Here is a 20509-nt window from a genome sequence, read left to right as displayed (position 1 = left end):
TTTAAGGTGAGTACGCCACGTGGTGGCATTCACGCGAACTAAACCCTTGTGTCCAGAAAAGCTGGATACGATTTAATGAGACACACAGAAGAGAAACACGCACCACAGAGCTCTGTGTGTCTCGTCAAAGTCTTGCGTAATCGAACCTCTAACGTAATATAATTAAGAAGCCACACAGGTTCATACGTACTGCGGTGCTAGAGGAGAAATTCTTGAATTGTTACAAGAAGAACTACTGCGAAAGCGCATACCTTCCTAGAGGAGAAGCTTGGCGTGAAAGTGCCTACGAACGCTGAGAGCGATTCCCATGCTGGCCGCACCCACAGTAGCACATACCCAGTAAGCCAACTTGGCGAGAGGTTCGCTGAAGGGCAACAAACCCGTACTGCATTCATGACGCGGCGAGCTAAAACATTGGTGTGAAAGATGTTCATCCAAAAGCGGCACTTATCCATTGCATTTATGCATCTGCCTTATAAACCGTCGAGTTGCTGAGCTTGAGGAATCCGTGCGGCGTGGATTCGATTTCGTTGAGCCTCGGAGAAAATTACGGGAATTTTTTCGTCATATTAGAGGTGTGCAATCTCAACGGCGCTTCGCTAGTTGCCCAATTTTGCGACAAAGACGTTGTTTGCAGACTGGCACACAGCTACTGACACATGCCCAGTGACCCGAGTTAGCATTAAAAATGTGCGTGGAAGACAAGTAGGGATCTAGTGGCACATACTCAGTTCTCTAAATCAGTATGAAAGAGCTTCCATGGAAAGCGGTACCTGGAAAACCGAAAATCGACCGTGACCGATGTTGACTTGCAAGAGGTTCGTTGAAGAGCGGTACGTATGTACATACTTCCACGTGCTCAGTGACGCATGCTGGTCCGATCTTTGGCTTAGAACTATGTTCCCTCAGCACGGCACCCTGATATCATCTGCCCCTTCGACCACACACTACCAAGTGACCCAATTAGGCGAAAACTGGTTGCATACCACCATACAGAGCCCTCGAAAAGTGCAGGAATTACCCTCAGAAATCCAACGCGTTTAAAATTTGGGTGAAGCGATCTCACAACGAATATTGAGAATAATGCGTTTACCATTGAATCAACATTCCGACAAGGCGTTTTGCTACCGTCCAAAGGTGGTATGTGTAAGGTATTTATTTATTTGCTTACAAACACTGCCAATCTCGCCAGCGATTATAGCGGGGAAAGTACTCGAAATGTGTATTGCTTTCACAGAGCCATGCATAAATAATATTGTAAATTGCTATTTGAATAATGCATTTATTGTACCAGGATTCCTCTTTCGTGCTTCTTTCAAAGCGCTAGGCGCTATCTAGCGTTGCCGCGAAACCTGCGCGTTGCCTCCAAAATTCACTGCGCACCGACTCGCGCGAACGCATAGAAACGCGCCACGCGGCAACCGAGCTGCTCTCTCATGCTTCTTTCTGGGCACGCTACACTATCTAATGCATTGTCCATCTTATTTACCGTTCAGGGTGCGTACAATAGCATAAAAATGATTATAAGAATGAACACGTGGTGAACATCTGAAGGAGCTATTTGTTGTTGGCACGGGAGAAGTATACGCGCGTTTGCGGCCTTGTCATTGACCATCTTGGCTGCCTTCCTATTTTAAAAATCTATGAAACCTACCTGGAGTTCTACCCTTTTATTTTGTCCCTGATATCTGTAAGTGGCTATGACAGCGGTGATGAAGAGAACAAAGCCTTATTCTGCAGTTTCCGGCGAAGCAGGTAACTTCGAAAATAACTCAGTGTATTGGCTTGTACTAAAATATACGAAGCTAATTTGCTTTTGAGATATTCAATGGCAGCAGTACTTAGGCATATCTGTACCCGTCTCTCAATAACGCAACAGTAACACTTCCTGCTCAGCGGAAGTTGTTCATATTTCGCCCCGCTGAAGCTTGCAATATGTTCCTAGCAGCTCGACTTAGGCACGTCCTTCAAGTGCTACACTGACACGGCTGAGGTTCCAAGCTTTCTAACGTGTGCTTGCTGGTTTGCCTCTGGAGATCTCGCATTCAAGCCATGTGGCGTAATAGGCTTTATGTTTCTGCTTTGGAGGGCGGGTATCGGTATGGCTAACTTATTTGTTAGGAGACTGGCGCCTGGGGCCTTTCTTTTTTCGCCATGTCAGTAGTCCATTTGTGCGAGAAATGTTACGGCTTCCCTTATGCAATGTCCTCCCATTATTGGTAGGTGTTTCACCTGCCAGAGGTGCACGAACTTCTGTATTATTCAAGGAGGTTGTTAAAAGATTTCAATTCCAAATGTTCTCTTGAAGATGGGCTTAATTTCACTGCGCCCCTCATAGAAATGTCTGCGATACTTGGTCCCTGTTCCCCTTTATTGTGTACCTTACTCAGAGTCCAATTACCTAGATGTGCTTAAAGGTGTCCATCGATTGGTCTTTCCTCCAGGCGTCAAATCTTTTCCATCAAATGACATTCGGCATCCCTTCCTGTGGAAACTTGGATGAAAAAAGAAAAAAAGATATGGGGCTTTTTCGTGCCATCGTCCAGAAGCTGCTGTTTGTGCCCGCCTGCCTAAACGAGTGCTACCTGCTTTTGTTAACTCTAGAGATATCGTGTCCTTCTTGGGCATTCTCCAAAGATTACTAAAGAGATTTGGATGCCACTCCAAGCACAATTCATTTCCGTCCTTTCGAGAATGCCTGTGACGAACCATGCAACATGGTAACACTACTTGTGCTGCGCAGCCTTTGGTGCAGTACAACATAAGACAGCCATACTGAATCAACGCGAAGCACTTGGTCGCCATTTAAGGAATGTGCTGACTTACGCTCATAGTGTGTATGCAGCTAAAGAATCAGCGGCGGACTGGATGTCAGTACAGGCCGCTTGCAGTTGTTTACTTGATAGGTACGTTGGTGTTTTGGTAGCCACTTTCAATTTCTTAGTGCTTTGCTTTTCATTAGGTACTTTACTCTCGTGTAATAAAGAAAGAAAACAGTCGCGATTTCGCCTGGAAAGGGAAGAATCGATCGCGGTAGCAAATTAATGGACCGCTATACGAAGTGAGGATAGCAGTTTCATCGGCCGTGTAAAGTTGGGCAGATTCGCTTACTAACTGAATTAACAAGCATAATGTCAGCGCGAACAGGCAAAGATAAACGCATCACATTTGATGAGAGCGGGCATTCTGTATCAAAATTCTGGCTCCCGAGTCGGCAGGGCAGCAGCAAGGAGCGAAGTGACGCTTCTGGTTATCTATTGCTACAACGTAAACTGAGCGCTGAGAACACAGCACGCACAACGGTATTAGCTGTCTGTAGATCGCCTTCGAGATACGGCACACGCGACCACGCAAAGTACGCAATTGCTGGCGGAGTTGAAGCCAGTTGCTGGCGGCGTAAAAGCTCCCCGCGTTGCCTCCCCGCTTTCCTCCCTTACGCGCGTGTATTGAGCCGTGATTCTCAGTTCCCCTTGCGCTCGTTTGCGAAATACGCAGTTGCTGCGGGAGAACAACGCCGCCTCCTCTTCCTCCCTCCCCGCCTTTCATTCCGTCATCGCCTCTCCCGTGACGGAAGCCGGAGCAATTGTTTTCAGCTTTACCCCCTCTCGCGCACCAGGCGGAGCCGCGGTCGTTGGCTCCCCCCTCGTGCTTTCAGTCTTACATACAGCATACGGCGCGCGGTGACGGTGTTATCGCCTTTGCACTTGATACAAACAGCGACGACAAAATTGCGCCTGGAGTACCCATATAATTGCTGTCGCAATAAGAATCATTAGTGACCCCATGAGCTTTCGCCATTGTCTTCGAAGCGTGACGTAGGCGCGACGCGTACAAAATGGCGCTGGTGGCCCGCTTTCATTTCGTAACGTGACGCGAACCTGATTTCTTTTTTTTTTTCGCCTAAGAAACTGAAATGAAGTCAGTGAACCTAGCTCTCTTGATGGAGGGATATTTTCCTTCACAGTAAAAATAAAGCAGCTAGCTCAAAGCCTGTGATTATTCCGTCCAAAACGCGCCTCGCTTCCGTCATGTGCTGCGTACAAGCCGTCATCTGCTTCTTTAAGTAAGATGCTTGTCCCTTAGAAACGGGATGAGTCATCGCATATTGCCACCAACGCACTTGTTTTGTACCTTGAGACCACATACGCGACCTACGAGTGGTGATAGGCGCAGGTTCTACGCCACGTTATCGCTACCTCGCGAAACTACTGAGTGTCACCGACAGCGTCGCGCGCGCCAGAGATATCCGCTTGCGCGACGCAAGCGCCGGAACGGCTGGCACTGCTATCTCTTGTTTATTGCCCCTGACACACGGGCAACACTAAAGTCATTTGCAGTTATCCTCTTTCGTTACTCAGAAGGACCCTCTGCAGAAAGGAATTGCGTCGATGACACGTGGCACAGCACTTTCTTAGGTGGTCCCTCAGATAAGCGCCGCAAGAATAGCGCTGGTTGGTAAAACAGCAAGAGAGAAAACATTGTTAAGCCGCTGATTTCGATGACATTAACAGGTGTAGAACCCAAAAACGTTTTTTTTTTCGTTGTTGATACCTCATAATGTTCACATTACTATATTTGATTCGCGTTCTTGCGCTCTTAGCAGTGACTGAAATTGGCCCGGCAACTATGCAGAGTCACTATGCAAATGTTGCATGTCAAAACTATGCAGTGTTTTCCTATGCTACAGTGTACTAAAATAGCTGTGCATACTGTTTGCTCTGGGGCTGCCCGCGTTTCTATCGTCCTTTTTCACGTCTTTGTTGTCCCTTCCTTCGTGCGCGCAGGTGTTACGCGTTTTATTTAATCTGTTATTCAAATAATTGTGATTGCGGGACAGAACTGCACATTTGCATCATGGCTCAGTGAAATGCTAGCGTTCAAGCAAGAGTTGAGGTCACTGTGACGCTTGGAGCTCTCGGATCCCTTCAAGATGAGATAAAGGCAGCCAAGGCGTAAGTGGAAAACGTCAAATGTCCACTCGTGAAAAGCATGCTTCATGTTGACTGCTTCAGCAGTGTCCCCTCGAGCCGCCAACCGCGGAAGGTAGGCGTACGTGTGCAACGAACGCAAATTTCGCGATGCTAGCACCCAATACGACGTAGGAAATGACACTGCCGGATTTCAACATGGCGGCACTAGCGATGTGATGCGAACGCTTGAGAGTATAGCTAGAGTAAATCTTCTCTGTTCGACAAATCACATTGCCGCTAACAATAAAAACGTTTTTGCAAGTAAAAAAAATACTTATGTGGCACCGTTGTTGTGTTGCAGGTTTCTTTCTATTGGTGAGTTGTTAACGCTCTGTGAGACAGTAGCTCCTTTTCCGCTCGAAAAGTAGATGCACGATCTCCTTTCCCGCAAAGGAACTTTGCCTTAAGGGAGATACTCCTTTATCTTGTGTCACTGTGCTTTAACGCCTTTCCGGTAGATGTCCCCTTACCTAAAGGACTTTAGAGTGCCCGTGTAATTCGCTACTTAACCACACCTTCATGAGGAAACTTCAAGGCGCCGCCTTGCGTACATTTGTTTCTGTAAAAACAGCCATTGTGTTAACCTTCGATGATCTAAAAAGTCATTAGTCTTTATTACAATACCAACGCAGCAGAGCGAAGTGCAAGAAGTCGCAGAATAATTGTAATGTTGAATTAATATTTCTTCAAATAAACCTGTCTAGTTGAAAAATTCATAGCCGAGAACACAAATGCCACCACAACCCGAGAGCGATGCAAATGCTATGGGCACGCGTTATGAACAAAAATTTTCATGGCCTCCGCCATCCAATAAGCAAGCTGACATGGCGGCTATCTTGGATCGCGAAATCACAGATGCATTGCACTGGCTTCTGAACGCTACCTCGTAATTTCTTATTTAAACGTTAACGTACCCATATAGCTGCCAAGGACCAGAAAACTATTAGTGGATAAAATTTGCGAGTACACGTCACCTTTCGTCATCGTGAAGGAAACGAAAAATTTCGTTTTGCAAAACTTCTGCATCTTCTAGTGACGGCTGTAACTGTTCATTAACTATGTCACCGATTGAGGCCACCTGTGGCTGCAACTTTAGGCATAACTTGTGCAGCTCTTCCCGTACGACGGCTGTGATCATCTAGCGCAGGTAATCGGCGCCTGGCGCTTGAGCGTTGGCACCATTCGTTGGCAGCGCACGGCGGTTTTATTGCCTGGTGCGCATTTCAAGCCTCTTCTCGATCGTTGTGGCTTCCAAAACAAATTCAGCGACAGTATTGGGCGGGTTGCGTAGCAATCTCGCAACTAGTTGTTCTTTCACATCATGCATCAAGAACAGGACTTTCTTCAGTCGTGCCGGTGTCGGCGTGGCAGAAGAGGCGAGTCATTTCTTCAGTAAAGATCGTGATGTTCTCGTTCGGCAGATACATGCGGGTTTCTCCTAGAGCTTGGGCAAGCTGTTTGTGTTGGACAAACGTCAAGGTCTACACGAAGCCGTTGCGCAACAGGTATCATATAGTCAAGTTCGATTATCGGTTCTCAAACAACATCATGGCAGCGTCTGTTAAGGTGAAATTTGCATGTCGCAGCTTGTTGTCGGACTTCTAGTTTAATGCAGCGACCCTTTCGAATGTTTCCAGCCATGTCTTCAAAAGGTGATCCACGGAAGGTCGGTGCCTTTCTGGGACGTTGCAGCACAATGAGGTACGCTGGACCTGCCACGGGGGTTAAAGACGGCCACGATTTGCTTGTTTTTCTCGGGTTGAAGTCCGTCTCCCGGGGGCAGGTGTTTCAGCCTGCGTTAGCTCGATGGTCCGGGACGACATTGGTGTTTTCTTCTCGGTCCATGCTTTGATTACGGCTAGTCGGGGGCGTCCGGTGCATAAACGCAATGCACCTCCACGAGATGTCACGTGGTCGTGACGGTTAAAAACGAAAAATTAAATTATGGGGATTTACGTGCCAAAACCACTTTCTGATTATGAGGCACGCCGTAGAGGAGGACTCCGGAAATTTAGACCACCTGGGGTTCTCTAAAATGCACCTAAATCTAAGTACACGGGAGTTTTCGCCCCCATCGAAATGCGGCCACCATGGCCGGGATTCGATCCGGCGACCTCGTGCTCAGCAGCACAACACCATAGCCACTGAGCAATCACGGCGGGTGGGTCGTGACGGTCAAGAACACAGTAGCGAAACTGTGAAGCGCAAAACTAACCCTTTATTTCGCGAATATGTGCCAAGAAAAACAGGTCACACTAAAATCTTGGCTCTAGCGGCAAACACAGCCGTCAAAATCTCATTAGTGGGTCAAGCGGGTCGGCTTCTATATGTGAGTCATCGAATTTTCCAGAGTAAACGCTGGCGGCCGCGTGTCCTCCGGAAAGTACTGCGCAATCTGCGTCGCGAACACAATCATATTACGAAAGGTTCGGTGACAACAGACAGCAGATAGAACCATGGATAACATTCGAGAAATTTCAGATACATTCACGCACGTACTGCGCTGAGCGTTAACACTTGTAAGAAGGTAAAAAGCGGACAGCCGAGAAACATATAATACACATGTCACAATGTATATAAACGGTGTAAACAGCGCGTAAGACGAGGGCAGGTGAAGGAACGACAGCACAAGCGCTCTGTTGTCGTTCTTTCATGTGTCCTTGTCTTAAGCACTGTTTACCCCGTCCAAACATGCAACAACAACTAGCCTAACATTTATCCCTCGTGCAGTTCACTATATATAATAATTATAGTTCAGTAAAGAGAAGACAGATAGCTGAATACGATGATACTAACATCAATCATTTATGCCTAGCAGGTCCTGAAAGAAAGGTCCCATACATAGGCTGCAGTACATGGCAAGTAGAGGGCATACCCTCTTCCCTTAAAAAATGTGTGCATGGATCTTCTGGCTGAAGATCAGGATAGAAGTTACTGGAAATGTTCGTCGCTAGCCCTCTGCGCGTCTAACATTGTATGTGCTGTGACGTTAGGACGCCAGGGTAATGCAGTATTTAAATAAGCACACCTGCCCATTATGGATACCGTGTGCCCTGCTTCAATGCACCGTCCTTAAAAACTAAGGAAACTTCGGTTACATGGTCAGGAGTCACCGTCGTGGTTTTCGAGACCCTAAAGAGCCAAGCAGAAGCATGATCTATTACACAAAAACATGCCGAAGCAATCATAGCGCGTGTTATACACATGCAGCACACAGCCGGTGAGGTAAATAATATTTTTCCCCTTTTTCTTGCGGTTAGGGCGGGGGGGGGGGGAAGGGGGGGAGTGGCGGGTGCGGGGAAAGGCCGATAGAAACAGTTATTCCACAATTACCCTACTCAGTTGTTTCGCAATGAGGTAAGGCATTATGGCGTCAAGTCATCTAAAGGATCATTTGAAGCGATGTCAATGCACACATTTATCTATGAGCACACATGTTGTAGACAAATACAAAACGGAAAAATGCATACTGAGGCTTGAGGGTGAAAAATGTCGCCAGGTTTTCGCATTCGCCTTTCCACTGGTAACCTGAGCGGTTTAAGTTATATTTCACACATGCACTGAAAGGAATGTGCCGTACATACGCTGCAATAGACCCTTTCATCGGGCAAGGAGGATAGGGCGCGCGGAGAGCCTTTCCTCCTCTCTGGCTTGGGCGAACGGGCGCGGCGCTGCTTGAAATTATTGCTGTCGCGTGCTGCGGAATGATTTCTTGATGTTTTAGATCGCACTTTGTGAAATGTACGCTATTTCCGTTCATATAAGGGCGTCACGGAAGCCTTTCGGTGCATCGGTAACTACAGGAGCCGGAATTATGTCTTAAGAGCGCCAAAATGTATCGCGCATAATCAGCCGCGTTGTACGCGCATTATCAGTCGCGGTGTGTTTATATGTTCTGAACTGTTTTGCTTATATCGGTTTTAATTCAACAAAGAAAACCGGTGTTTCGGTATTACGACCATGAAATGGTAAATCAGCTCACTGTCTGATCGCTTGATCGCACAGCCAACCTAAGGCATTCACGAAACATCTAATCGGCAGGGGCCATCAAATATTTCTGGTACACCGGTATCGTTCACACGCATTTCAAGTCTAGCAGGCTTGAAATTACTATACGTCTACGCTAGCCTTCCTGCATAAGGCCGATGGCGCTGCTCAACACAGCTATAACTGCGGTTGGTGAACCAGCATGATACGTATTTAAGCTGTGGGCTTCGGGATTGCCTTTTTGCCCTGTGTACAGCTGTAATATATGAGAGGGATCGCATAAAAAGAATGCGATGGCTATTTTTGGGGACGAAATTTCCCTAATATGTTTGAGTGTGTCGCAGAGAACTGAACGAACACAACCGAAAAAAATTTCGGTTATCATTCTCTTTCTCAAAAAAGCAAGAGAAAAGGGGACAACGCCGCAATACGACCTCGCATAGTCACGCCGCACAACGTTTATTATTATAACCGCTGACATATATAACGATATATAACCGCTGATGTCCTATGCTTGGACAATGCGCTACATAGAACAAAGATTATGTGTAATCCAGCACCTACCACTGCTTAGGACGCGCGCGCAGTTCGTAAACGGTCGCTTTGCTGGACAAGCTTAATTCAGACTGTAAGGTATGGTGCTATCACTAGCCAAAACTATTTTATTAATGGGTGGAAACCTCATTCGTCGAACAAAGTATTCACGCAATTTAACCTGCAGCGAACACTTTGTACGCTTGCCAAAGTATAACCGCACAGCTCCTATCGTAGCAGAACGGAACCCGCGCTGTTACGATTGTCGCCTATGTTTCACTTCTCTTAACCGAAGCTTAGAACTAGAGGAGAATACTGCAATAAGGTCACATTAGCGGATCGAACATCAAGAAATACACGATCGATCTCTGAGGCTGATTTATAGGCTCAAATATGCACGCACACATCGCGCTGCGTGCTCCGTCCGCGCCATCGCTAGCAGAAATACGGCCATACCGACCTAAACCATTTCAGTACGTCCTACAGAATCGTTTACCACGTAGAAAACACCACGTCATTTTAAACAGATGGCACGAGCACGAAAACAAACGCCAGAAAGTACCGCCACGCGTATACCTGCCATTCAAAACGGAGCGCTCGCCCAAGCCAGCATGTGGACTGCTCACAGATGGCGCCACTGCGTAGCAATATGGTGGCGCCTATGAAATAACGGTGTATACATGGCAACTAGAGGGGACATCCTGTTCGCTTAAAAAAATTTGTGCGCGGATCTTCTGGCTGACGATCAGGATAGAAGGTACTGGAAGCATGCTGCTGCGTCGTCTTTAGGGTCTAGCGAAGCACGACGGTGACTTCTCACCATGTAACCGAACCTTCCTTTGTTCTCGCCACACTACTGAAGACGATGTAAATAAAATAAACAATTTAAATTTAAGAAACATTACGCACGATCAACCAGCGCACCTGCCTGCACTGATGCATTAATATGTACTCAACGATTTTTCCGTTTCCACTATCAAAACTGCAGCGCGGAAGAACATTGCACGGTGTCTTGGTTTCACTGCCTCTTTTGTTCTTAGCTTATGTGCTTTACAAAATCGCTCATGCCTTTTATGGAACCGCAGCTTTCTTTTATTTTTGGGCAACCCTAGTCATTAAGAAAAGAAACACTCCAGATATATATTTCATAAAAATGTGAAGAAAATTGCAGCACTTACCAGGGAAATCTTGTCGGGATGCACAAGCAGCCTCTCTCTTGCGAGAGTGTAGAAAGAACACACAGGAATTTCAATGTTCGGATTGGGCGAGTAGATGACGTTATCTTCAATGCGAGCCTTCATCTTCGCAGTTATACCCGTTCAAATCACCCTAAGGAATAAAAAATGGCACCGGTCACTGCCCACCTTTTGAATCGCTTTATAATCAGTGCAATTATTTATTTTCCAAAATCGTTGTAGGTCATGGCATACAGAAGTGCGCATAGCCATGGACTAAATTTATTTATTTGACATACACTCAATCAACGATGCATTGTGGAGGGGAGTGGGTTACATAACATATGAATGTAAAACAAAATATGATAAGAAACACGGGGCCCGATCACGTAAAACTTTTCGAATATGTTTTTATTCCAAACTCGTGACATCAGACTTGCGTACCCACCGACGCAAGCTTCGGGTGGTCTCCCGTAGAAAGAACACACAGGACAACCCTACGGTCCCCCTTAGGGTTGTCTGCAGACAACCCTACGGGGGTTAGTTTGTTCTTGAACAGACCAATCAAACGCTCTCCTCGTTTATAGGAGTTCTCTTTTGTTTGCTTGAAGAATGAATAACATTGCACAGAGCGGCTTGTCTTATATAATTGCCTGACAGGAGGCGAGGAGCACGCTCAAGTGGAGAGGGATTTCATTGGGCCGAGGCAATGCACTGAAAATCGATAACCGGATGAAGAGGGTGGTGCCGGCGTCTGCGAATGGTCCGCTTTCCTTTATTTAGCTGGCGGTGGATGGTTGAAAATCGCGGCGTCATGCAACGGAAGCTTAAGAATTACGCTAAAACGGATCTTCGGGAAAGAAGAGTTGACATAACGAGGTCTTAAACATCCCGAAAGCGCCCGAAACCTTACACAGACACGCAAAAAGTTTTACTATACGCAAATATATCCATACTTTCCAGCAGGCGCGAGTAGCCGGTGCCTGAGTGATCGGAAACTTCCGTCTTGTATTCCTTTCCGAAGGGGGGCACCCGGGGCTATTCAGGCGAAAATTCAGTTTTGTTTGGCATATTAATGCATCTTTAACGCGTACACGTCACTTTGACGCGGTGAGTTCTTGCGGCTTTGTGAGGCCCCGTGACAGGCTGTTGATGTGGGTGCAGCCCGAAAACTTTTGATCAATAGCCCAGGGCTAGTGGCGAAAAGGCATCGAATCAGAAATAACTATTTTTCTTTTTTTCGCTTAAATCATCCATAATCAGGGTGCACACGTCATATCAGATGGGGAGCTATCGCGGTTTTCGTGACAGCGCGTGACGGACAGGTGAAGTAGGGGTGTTCCAAAAAATGTCTGACCGATCGCGAAGGACTGACTGCAGCATTATAATGGGGCAACTTGTTATACCTTCACGTTATAGGGCACCCATGGTCTGTTATGCAAAATTAGCAGCAAATCAGAAAAAAAAAACATAAGGCAGAGACACTGAATGCGGAAGCATTATAATCGGTGAAATAGATGAAATGTTTTCAGCTGTTGTTGTCGACATTCATTAAGCTTTTTCTTGCTGATTACGTGTGTATGTGTGTTTGTGTATACATTGGCCACAGGCTAGAAACGTTCACATAGTTTTGCTGCAGAACAAAGATTTCTGTTTCATGCCTAATGGTAGGTCTGCTGTGACTATGTCGTCTTCTTTTGTGTTCTCTTGGTGTGTCTTCTGGGATGTGCTTCCTGGGCGACCACGGTTCACAGCTGCCGCTGACATAGATGCTTCTGAGTGCATCGTAGTACACACAGCACCGATGAAATCCCAAGAGCAAATGACACGTAAAAAGCATTGTTGGAGGCAGTGACGTGACATGTGTAATGATGCAAGCGCTTGGTACGAATCTAGTCAACAATAATCATGGAGCCACTGTGGCCTCCAATAAATATAAAGAAGCAAACGTGGCGTCAAATAAGTGTGTTGGGCTTGTATTCCAGAGGCCCGGGTTCAATTCCCACCCAGACCAACATTTATCTAAGTTTCTTTCGTAGGTACTAATATACTTTGTTTACAGAAACCTGCCCTACAAATATGGCATAAATCCGAGCTTTCTTCTGGCGTGTTTTTACTGTTCGCCCTGTTGGTCGTTTTTGGTACTATGTCTCGGCCCCGCCTCCAACGACGCTCCTTGATTTTCGCCTAATGGGGCATTTTATGCATTCTAATAAATAGAAAATAAATTACGAGAAAACTGGCAGACATTGCAGCACATAATTATTATAAGAAGAGCTGAGGTAGGCATACCTGAAACGAAGATAGTTGCAATTGTTACATGCGCATGGTATAATACGAAAACATGTTGCAAGAGAGTGCATTTCACTTTGGGCTGATGATCAGCCCGAATGTAACGACAAGTCGGAAGCATGGCTAGTTCTACATGCAGTGACGAACGGCGGTATACTTTGAGAAAATGGCGAAGGTGGTAAAAGGTGGCGGCATAGACAAATTAATTAAACAAGAGTGGACACTCGACGAAAACTAGCAACAGGAAATGCGCCAGCCTAGTATTAACGCTGCCGATTTGTTGCCGCGAGCATCGCAAAAAAATAGAATGTGAAACGGGGTTAACAGAAATTGTTTTTTTTTTATTCTTTACCGGCAAAAGTAAAAAATATCTGCGTGTCAATTAAATTAAACTTTGCCACTTCCTTCCGTTTCCTTGTGACAGGCGAATCGGCGAATGATGAGCCCGATGCATGCGTCATTCGTCGGACACAGCGCCTAAGCGAGTGAGATTGGCTGCGCATCTGAGCGTTGAGCTGTACGGCGACCCACCTGCCTGTTTTTCTATTTAGGATCTAGCCAGGTTTGGTGGGCTCCCGACGAATTCTTGCGTTCCTTCTGAACTTCGACATGACACCACAGCAATAATAGACTACGGCAAGATGACAAATTTTGTTCGGCAGTCTGCGACGCATTTCAAGCAATCAGACTTACGGCATGGCACCTAGGCTAGATTTGTGAAGCAGTTAACGAGAAGTAGCGTGGACATCGTGGAGCAGTTAAATTGAAATAATGACTCGCACTGGGAGATATTTGCGACGCTTTCTATGAGCCCCAATATTATTTGAACTCATTTCGGTAGTTCTTGGGCACGCTAGTCGCCCAGGGCTCTGTGACCCAGTTTCGAGTATGCTGAATCTTACTGCGATAGGTTTCGGCGCTTTCTCTTATCCCCAGTATTATTGTAGCTAATTTCTTTACTCTTCGGGGTACTTTGCAAGCGCAGTGGATGCGCCTGGAGGTGTGATGCGGATAGCGAAAAACAGCTAAACGTTGATGCGCAGTTAAGTTTTGCGCTTTAATGCACTGACAAGACAAGGTGGTGGCGCTTTCCCTAACGCCCAACATTGTTGAAAATTGTTTTCCGGCACTTTGTCTGTTACTTATGAGGGACGCTCACAGCGCCTGCCATGTCGCAGCGAAAAGCAGGTCGGCCATGTGCAAAAATTAGTTTGGCGCGTAGTGAATCTTACTGCGACAAGTTTGTGACAATTTTTATGGCCCCGCGACAATTTCAGGCTTCTTTCGGTACTCACGCTTGTCGAAAACGGGACGAGCAATTGCCAAGATTGAAAGCATGGGAGCGCGTTGCTTCCGCCGGCAGAACGTGCAAAAGATAACGCCAAGGAGCTCAAACGCCAGGAACTTGTAACTGAAAAGTTCTGTCGTCTGAACGACTGAAGACAGGCTTTGTACCCACGCATTTTTCGTGAGTGCGAATAGAAGGAATTCTAGGAGTGTCCAGCGTGGTCTTGTTGAGAGACTGTGTTGTTGTCACCTCTTTGTATTCGTAGCTTACTATGGCGTCGGTTCGTAGCCAAGTTCTGGAAACGCGCAGTAGTCCATGTATTCGTGTTCTTAACGTGCAGGAAATAAGGCCTGGCGAGAGGGGAACGACTGTAAATAGGATGTGTTGGTGGTATGTACGATATTGTTTGGGATGACTCGGGTAGATTGTACGCCGTATACGTAAAAGCGAACTGTTTTTGTTTGTACTGCCACCCATTCACCACATTCGCAACCTTCGACTTTCCACGCATTATTCCTATGAAGTGTTGATACCAAAATGACACTTGCTTGTAATTTGCCTTTTTAAGCTGCCGTCGTCCGGTGGAGCTTCCGCTTACTTGGTGCCACAACGTTAGATGAATGCACGAAAAGCCCGCAACGAGCATTTACATAGAACAAAATAAATATTTCCTCATTTAACAAGGCGTGTTGCGTCTTCATGAAATCTAACCTGGCACATATTCAATGGAGGCTTCTAAAGATCGTTTTGGGCTGCTGAGCATGAGGTCGCGGGATCGAATCCCGGCCACGGCGGCCGCATCTTGATGGGGGCGAAATGCGAAAACACCCGTGTACTTACATTTAGGTGCACGTTAAAGAACCCCAGGTGGTCGAAATTTCCGGAGCCCTTCACTACGGCGTGCCTCATAATCAGAAAGTAGTTTTGGCACGTAAAACCCCATAATTAAATTTTTTAAAGATCGTTCGCCATCAACTTTATTAAAACGATTTCGTACGAAGAGCGCGCGCGGCTTAGCTGTAGAAGCAAAAAACAAAAAAAAAGCCGATCAGTGCAGCCGCCGTAACGCGTACCAGCTACATTCTAAAAAATGTTTGCACCCTTTGGGGTGTATATCTGCTACACAACGATAAGCGTCATCTGCCTTGATGCGTTTCCTTTCTTGAAAATGCCTCGCCCGCTACTTTCCTGCAGGGAATGCTATGTCATGCTGATAGCGCGCATGCCGTTAGTTACTGGAAAGTACCTGGCTTGCAGAGTTTAAGAAAGGAAACGCATCAAGCAGATGACGATTATCGTTGTGCGGCAGATATACACCCCACAGGGTGCAAACTTTTTTTAGAGTGTACACCCGTAGGCAAAGTTACACACTTTGGGTTGTATCTCTGCCACGCAACGATAATTGTCATCTGCCTCCATTGCGTTTTCTTTCTTGAAAATGCCGCGCCCACTACTTTCCTGTCGAGAATGCTATGTCATGCTGATAACGCACATGCCGTTCGTTACTGGAAAGTACCAGAATTGCCGTGGTAAAGAAACAAAATGCGGACAAGACAGATGACGATTATCGTTCTGTGGCAAAAGGGTGTAATTTTACTTACACCCAAAAAACAGTTGTACCCTTTTCGGTGTACATTTGCCACACAACGATTATCGTCATCTGTCTTGTCCTCATTTCCTTTCTTCAACGCGGCGAGCCCGGTACTTTCGAGTAACGAACGGCATATGCGTGTTATCAGCATGACATAGCATTCCTGACAGGAAAGTAATGAATGCAGCGTTTTCAAGAGAGAAAATGCGGGCAAGACAGATGACGATTATCATTGTGTGGCTAATGTACACTCCAAAGGGTGTAAATTTTTCTTAGGGTGTAAGAGTGTAGCGTTCGAAACGCGCGCGCCCAAAATCGAAACTTCAGCCGTTGGGCTCTATGGAAGTGTCCGCTCTTGTTCAATCCTTTCTCTATGCTGACGGCGATGTGACAGGTGAAGTAATGACAGATCGCATTTCACTGTTTTTGTTAAGGCGAACGCCTTCCTAATATCATCGTGGGGTTTGTGTAAGCAGAGCTGACCACCGGACTCTCCGCCAAAGCGTCATCGCGTCATATGAAGACAGATTGAGTGAAAAGTGATTGATGGCGACAGTTAGTGAATGATACCGTTATAATAGATATTGGTAGAGGTTAATAATGACTAGCAACGACTAATAATGACTTTAATGACTACTAATGTCAACGAAATGACCAATATGTCCAACAACAACTTGTAACGACGACAATTGATTAGAAATGACTAAATATGCTCAGTAATGCTCAGTAATGACTAATAATGACTGAAATGACTTGTAATGAATACTGATGACTAGGATATTACCAGCATGTCTAACGATGACTTGTAATTACCACAATTGATTACAAATGACTAAGATGCTTAGCGTTGAGCAGTGATGACTAATAAAGACTGCTAATGGAGAATATGTCTAACGACAACTTGTAACGTCTACAATTCTTTAGAAATGACTAAAAATGCTTAGTAATGACTAGCAAAGAGTAATAATGACTGAAATGACTTGTAATGACTTCTAATGACTGCAATAAGACCAACATGCCTAAGGACGGCTTGTAATGACCACAACTGATTACAAGTGACAAGAAATGCTCAGTAGCATGCATTATTGATTAAAAGAAAGAAGAGAAAGAGGCGAATGATAAGAGGAGGAAAGGTAGGCTTTAGCCGCTCACTTCATAATAGAGATCTTAAGAGACTTAATTTTTCTTTTTGTGCGTTGGTAATTAGAGAAAATGAAACGGAATGCCTTATTCTGAATTATTTCAGGAGCCCTAATCAGAGTTGCGTGCATCCAGTTCACAACTGGGACCTTCTGTGCCAAATGTACATACATGCAAGATACAATCACAGTAACAGTGACAAGCGAAAGAATGCGATTACAGAAATACTTAAGTATAGGATACGAGTATAAAAAAACGAGAACATTGACGCCCATGAGCATATTAGATAGTAACTGTACTGCAATGTAAAGCCAGGTATAGAAACAGAAAAAAAATCATTTAGAGACATGTGTGGTTGACAAGGACAGCACATAACAGGAAAGGAACTGAACGGTATAATGTGACACATATGAATCACATAACAAAAGACATGTTTAGTTGAATTATTGTGCGAGTTTGGGGGGTTTAGCTAGAGATAGGAATGCATTCCATAATGATACGGTCGTGACGTAAACAGTCACATTGCCGTAATTATTAGGAGCTTAGTTAGTGCTAATTGTGTTGAGTTTCAAACAATGGTTGCTCCATTCAGAGTGATGTGTTCTTGCAATTCTTTATAATGTCGATACGTGGACTTGACGGTATAATTCTCCTTTCCTGATTCTGGACCGCTTGTAGCAGCCTTAGCTGAGTAGTATACCTGTTATATTTTTGGGATTATGCAGTAATGAATGAGTAAGTGGATGAGCTGCAACTATAGTGAACCAAACGCAGCCCGTGCAAAGAAGGCGTGTTCCCTAGTGAGAATGAACATTCGAATAATAAGCAATCCTCCATTGAAGTGATCAAACTTTGGTGTGTTAAGGTACAGTATAATATTCAGAAATATATATGCCCATTATTTACTTGCTGGAATGAAATGTACTCCAGAGAAACGAGCTGAATGCATACTGAAGTTTTTTGTTCGCCAGAAAAGGAAACAAGTAATATAATATTCCCTGGTATCTATAGCAAGTCTACTCATTTTGCATCAGTTGAACAAGATACAAAAATCTCTATTCAGCTAGGCTAACAGCGTTCGGAGACATTTACCAGAAATAAATATTATTGTTGTGTAATCAGCGTACAGTTTGCAGTTGGTTAAGACCGTTATTCTAAATGAAAAAGAGTAGTGGGTCCATGGTGAGTCATTGTGGCAAGCTGATCAAACCCCATTTCTAGCGTAGCTTTAAGATGATCTGCACACCTAAATTAGCCATTTACGGCTTAGAAGAAACATCGAAAACATAGACAACCTGATATTACTCTTCTAAGTTATTGCGTATTAGCAGTAAATGAGGAGCTTTTCTGCCTTTCGCGTTTTCTTTACCGTTAAGAATTCAGTGGCCAATGTTGTCGACAGAGTTTAGAAGGTGTTCAAATATGTATCCAGCAAATTGACCACCATCCGTCGCTTTCTTTCTCTGGTCCGTAAGGAATGCGAGCGCTACATCAGTTGAGTAACCGTAATCGAAACATATTCGGTACTATGAAAGAAAATATTTTTTTTACAGCAAAGCTGCATGCGGCTATGTTCTGGAAAAAAGTTTGTGTGCGTCGGTCGAGCCGTGTAGATTGAGAATGTGGGCTGATCCCGAAGATAGTGCAATACTGGACCGACCTCCGACCCGACGCGGCGGTGAAGCAGGCTTTCAGCACTCCGCCAACTTCTAAAAATAAGTTTAATATCTTATATACAAATACAGCCCGTATGACACATTAAGCTGATAAAACATGTACTACACTTTGACCTGCGTCGGCCATGTCTTCGGGCCCATCGTCCTCTCTTTCTCGGCGTTCCCATCACTTGCATGTCTTCTTCCACTCTCCTTTTCGTGGCGTTCCCGTAAGCGTTCTGCACGCCCGGATGGCGAACAGAGGCATCCCCGTAAGCTGCTGCCAGGCGGGGATAAATTCTGACAGGCGCACAACCTTCCGCCGTGAAAAATGTAATTACTCCCCACTGTTTCCACCGAACGTTCCCACTGGAATTGATTTATTGTTTCATTACTGTTGAATGAGAAGACGTAGCAAGATGAGGCAAGCGGCATTCTGAAGCATTATCATCAGTGTAGACACAATAGAGTTGAAAATATTTGCACTATAAATAACAACGTAGCGCAAAGGTAGCACAAAGTAATGGGCTTGCACGCATTACTTTCCGAATTGCCCTGGTGCATGAGCCACCGAAATGTTTTATGTTCTTGAGTAATATTTATGAGTTCCTGTTTTCCTAACATTGGATCGAAGTTCTTGCGGACTCTCCAGCGGCATCACAGTTGAGTAATAGCATTGTGATGTCGATGGTGTATGTGCAGGAAATCAGTTGAGCTTGCGGTTCACAGGGTAATATGGATTTCACTCGGCGGAAATCAATCCCAGGAGGATGACACTGACAATGATTATCGCGGAATGTCCGCCTCAAGTCATTTTAAAGGAGCAATAATAAAGGCAATGCACGCGAGTGGCTATACCCTTTGACCTTTAGCTGCCCTACAGTGTGTGCAATACAGGCGTGCACAAACACGACACAACCTTTAAACATAAAACGAGCCCTTGTGTGAGCCCCTGTGTGTGTGTGCGCACACTGTGTCTAAGACTTCTGATTCCAGATCTACAACCCGCGCCCACAGTTGCAAAGCGCGCGAACGCTGCTTTCGAACTGATGAGCTTTCTTCGCAGTAGCCCTTCCAAGTTAATGAATTCAATATGAGAGCTTCTTAGCCTTAGGCAACTCACGGGACGCAAAACAACATCTCCGGTGTTAAGCCGACTGCGATATAGCACCATATTCAAAGAGAGTGAAACCCCTGGGCCTCTGCTGGGAGTCGAACCTATTACCTTGGGTGGTAATTGAGGCTAATTTAGTTAAAACCTACGATCCCTCCAGGAAGTGAAACTCTCGACGTTTGTTGGGAGTGGAGCCCACGAACTTTGGTGATAATAAGGGCGAATCAGGCTATCACTTTCTTTAAAAGAAAATGTGATGCCGTTGCAAGGAAGCGACAGCACGACCTGCGGTGTTAAGTCGAAGTGAAACACCGTTAGTAAAGTCAAAACAAAATAAACTATACTGATGGGAGGCGCCGGAGTAAGCAAGAAGCCGGTCGAAGAGAAGTCAGTGGGGGAATGTGGCATAGGATCTATGAATAGCAGGGGAGAGCTATTAGTAGAGTTTGCAGAACAGAATAATATGCGGATAATTAATACCTTCTTCCGCAAGCGGGATAGACGAAAGTGGACGGGAGGAGCCCCGATGGCGAGACTAGAATGAAGTAGACCGTATACTCTGCGCTAACCCTGGCATCATACAAGAAGCGGACGTGCTCGGCAAGGTGCGCTGCAGGGACCATAGGATGGTAAGAACTCGAACTAGACTAGACTTGAGAAGAGAGCGGATGAAACTGGCGCATAAGAAGCCGATCAATGAGTTAGCGGTAAGAGGGAAAATATAGGAATTCCGGATCAAGCTACATAACAGGTATTCGAACAG

The 20509-nt window shown here is 45.5% G+C and overlaps 1 protein-coding gene across 1 annotated transcript in view; it reads right to left on the bottom strand.

Moving 5' to 3' along the window:
* LOC135920581 (uncharacterized) overlaps positions 1–20509 on the bottom strand; it is a 124696-nt gene that overhangs the window by 98423 nt on the left and 5764 nt on the right. The window contains exon 3 of the mRNA XM_070536524.1: positions 10670–10820. Within this exon, the coding sequence (XP_070392625.1) occupies positions 10670–10792 (123 nt within the window). The 5' untranslated portion in view covers positions 10793–10820. The remainder of the gene's footprint in view (positions 1–10669; positions 10821–20509) is intronic.

Source organism: Dermacentor albipictus, chromosome 3 (assembly GCF_038994185.2).
Source record: "Dermacentor albipictus isolate Rhodes 1998 colony chromosome 3, USDA_Dalb.pri_finalv2, whole genome shotgun sequence".
Lineage (NCBI taxonomy): Eukaryota > Metazoa > Arthropoda > Arachnida > Ixodida > Ixodidae > Dermacentor > Dermacentor albipictus.
This window is presented reverse-complemented; position numbering and strand designations above follow the sequence as displayed.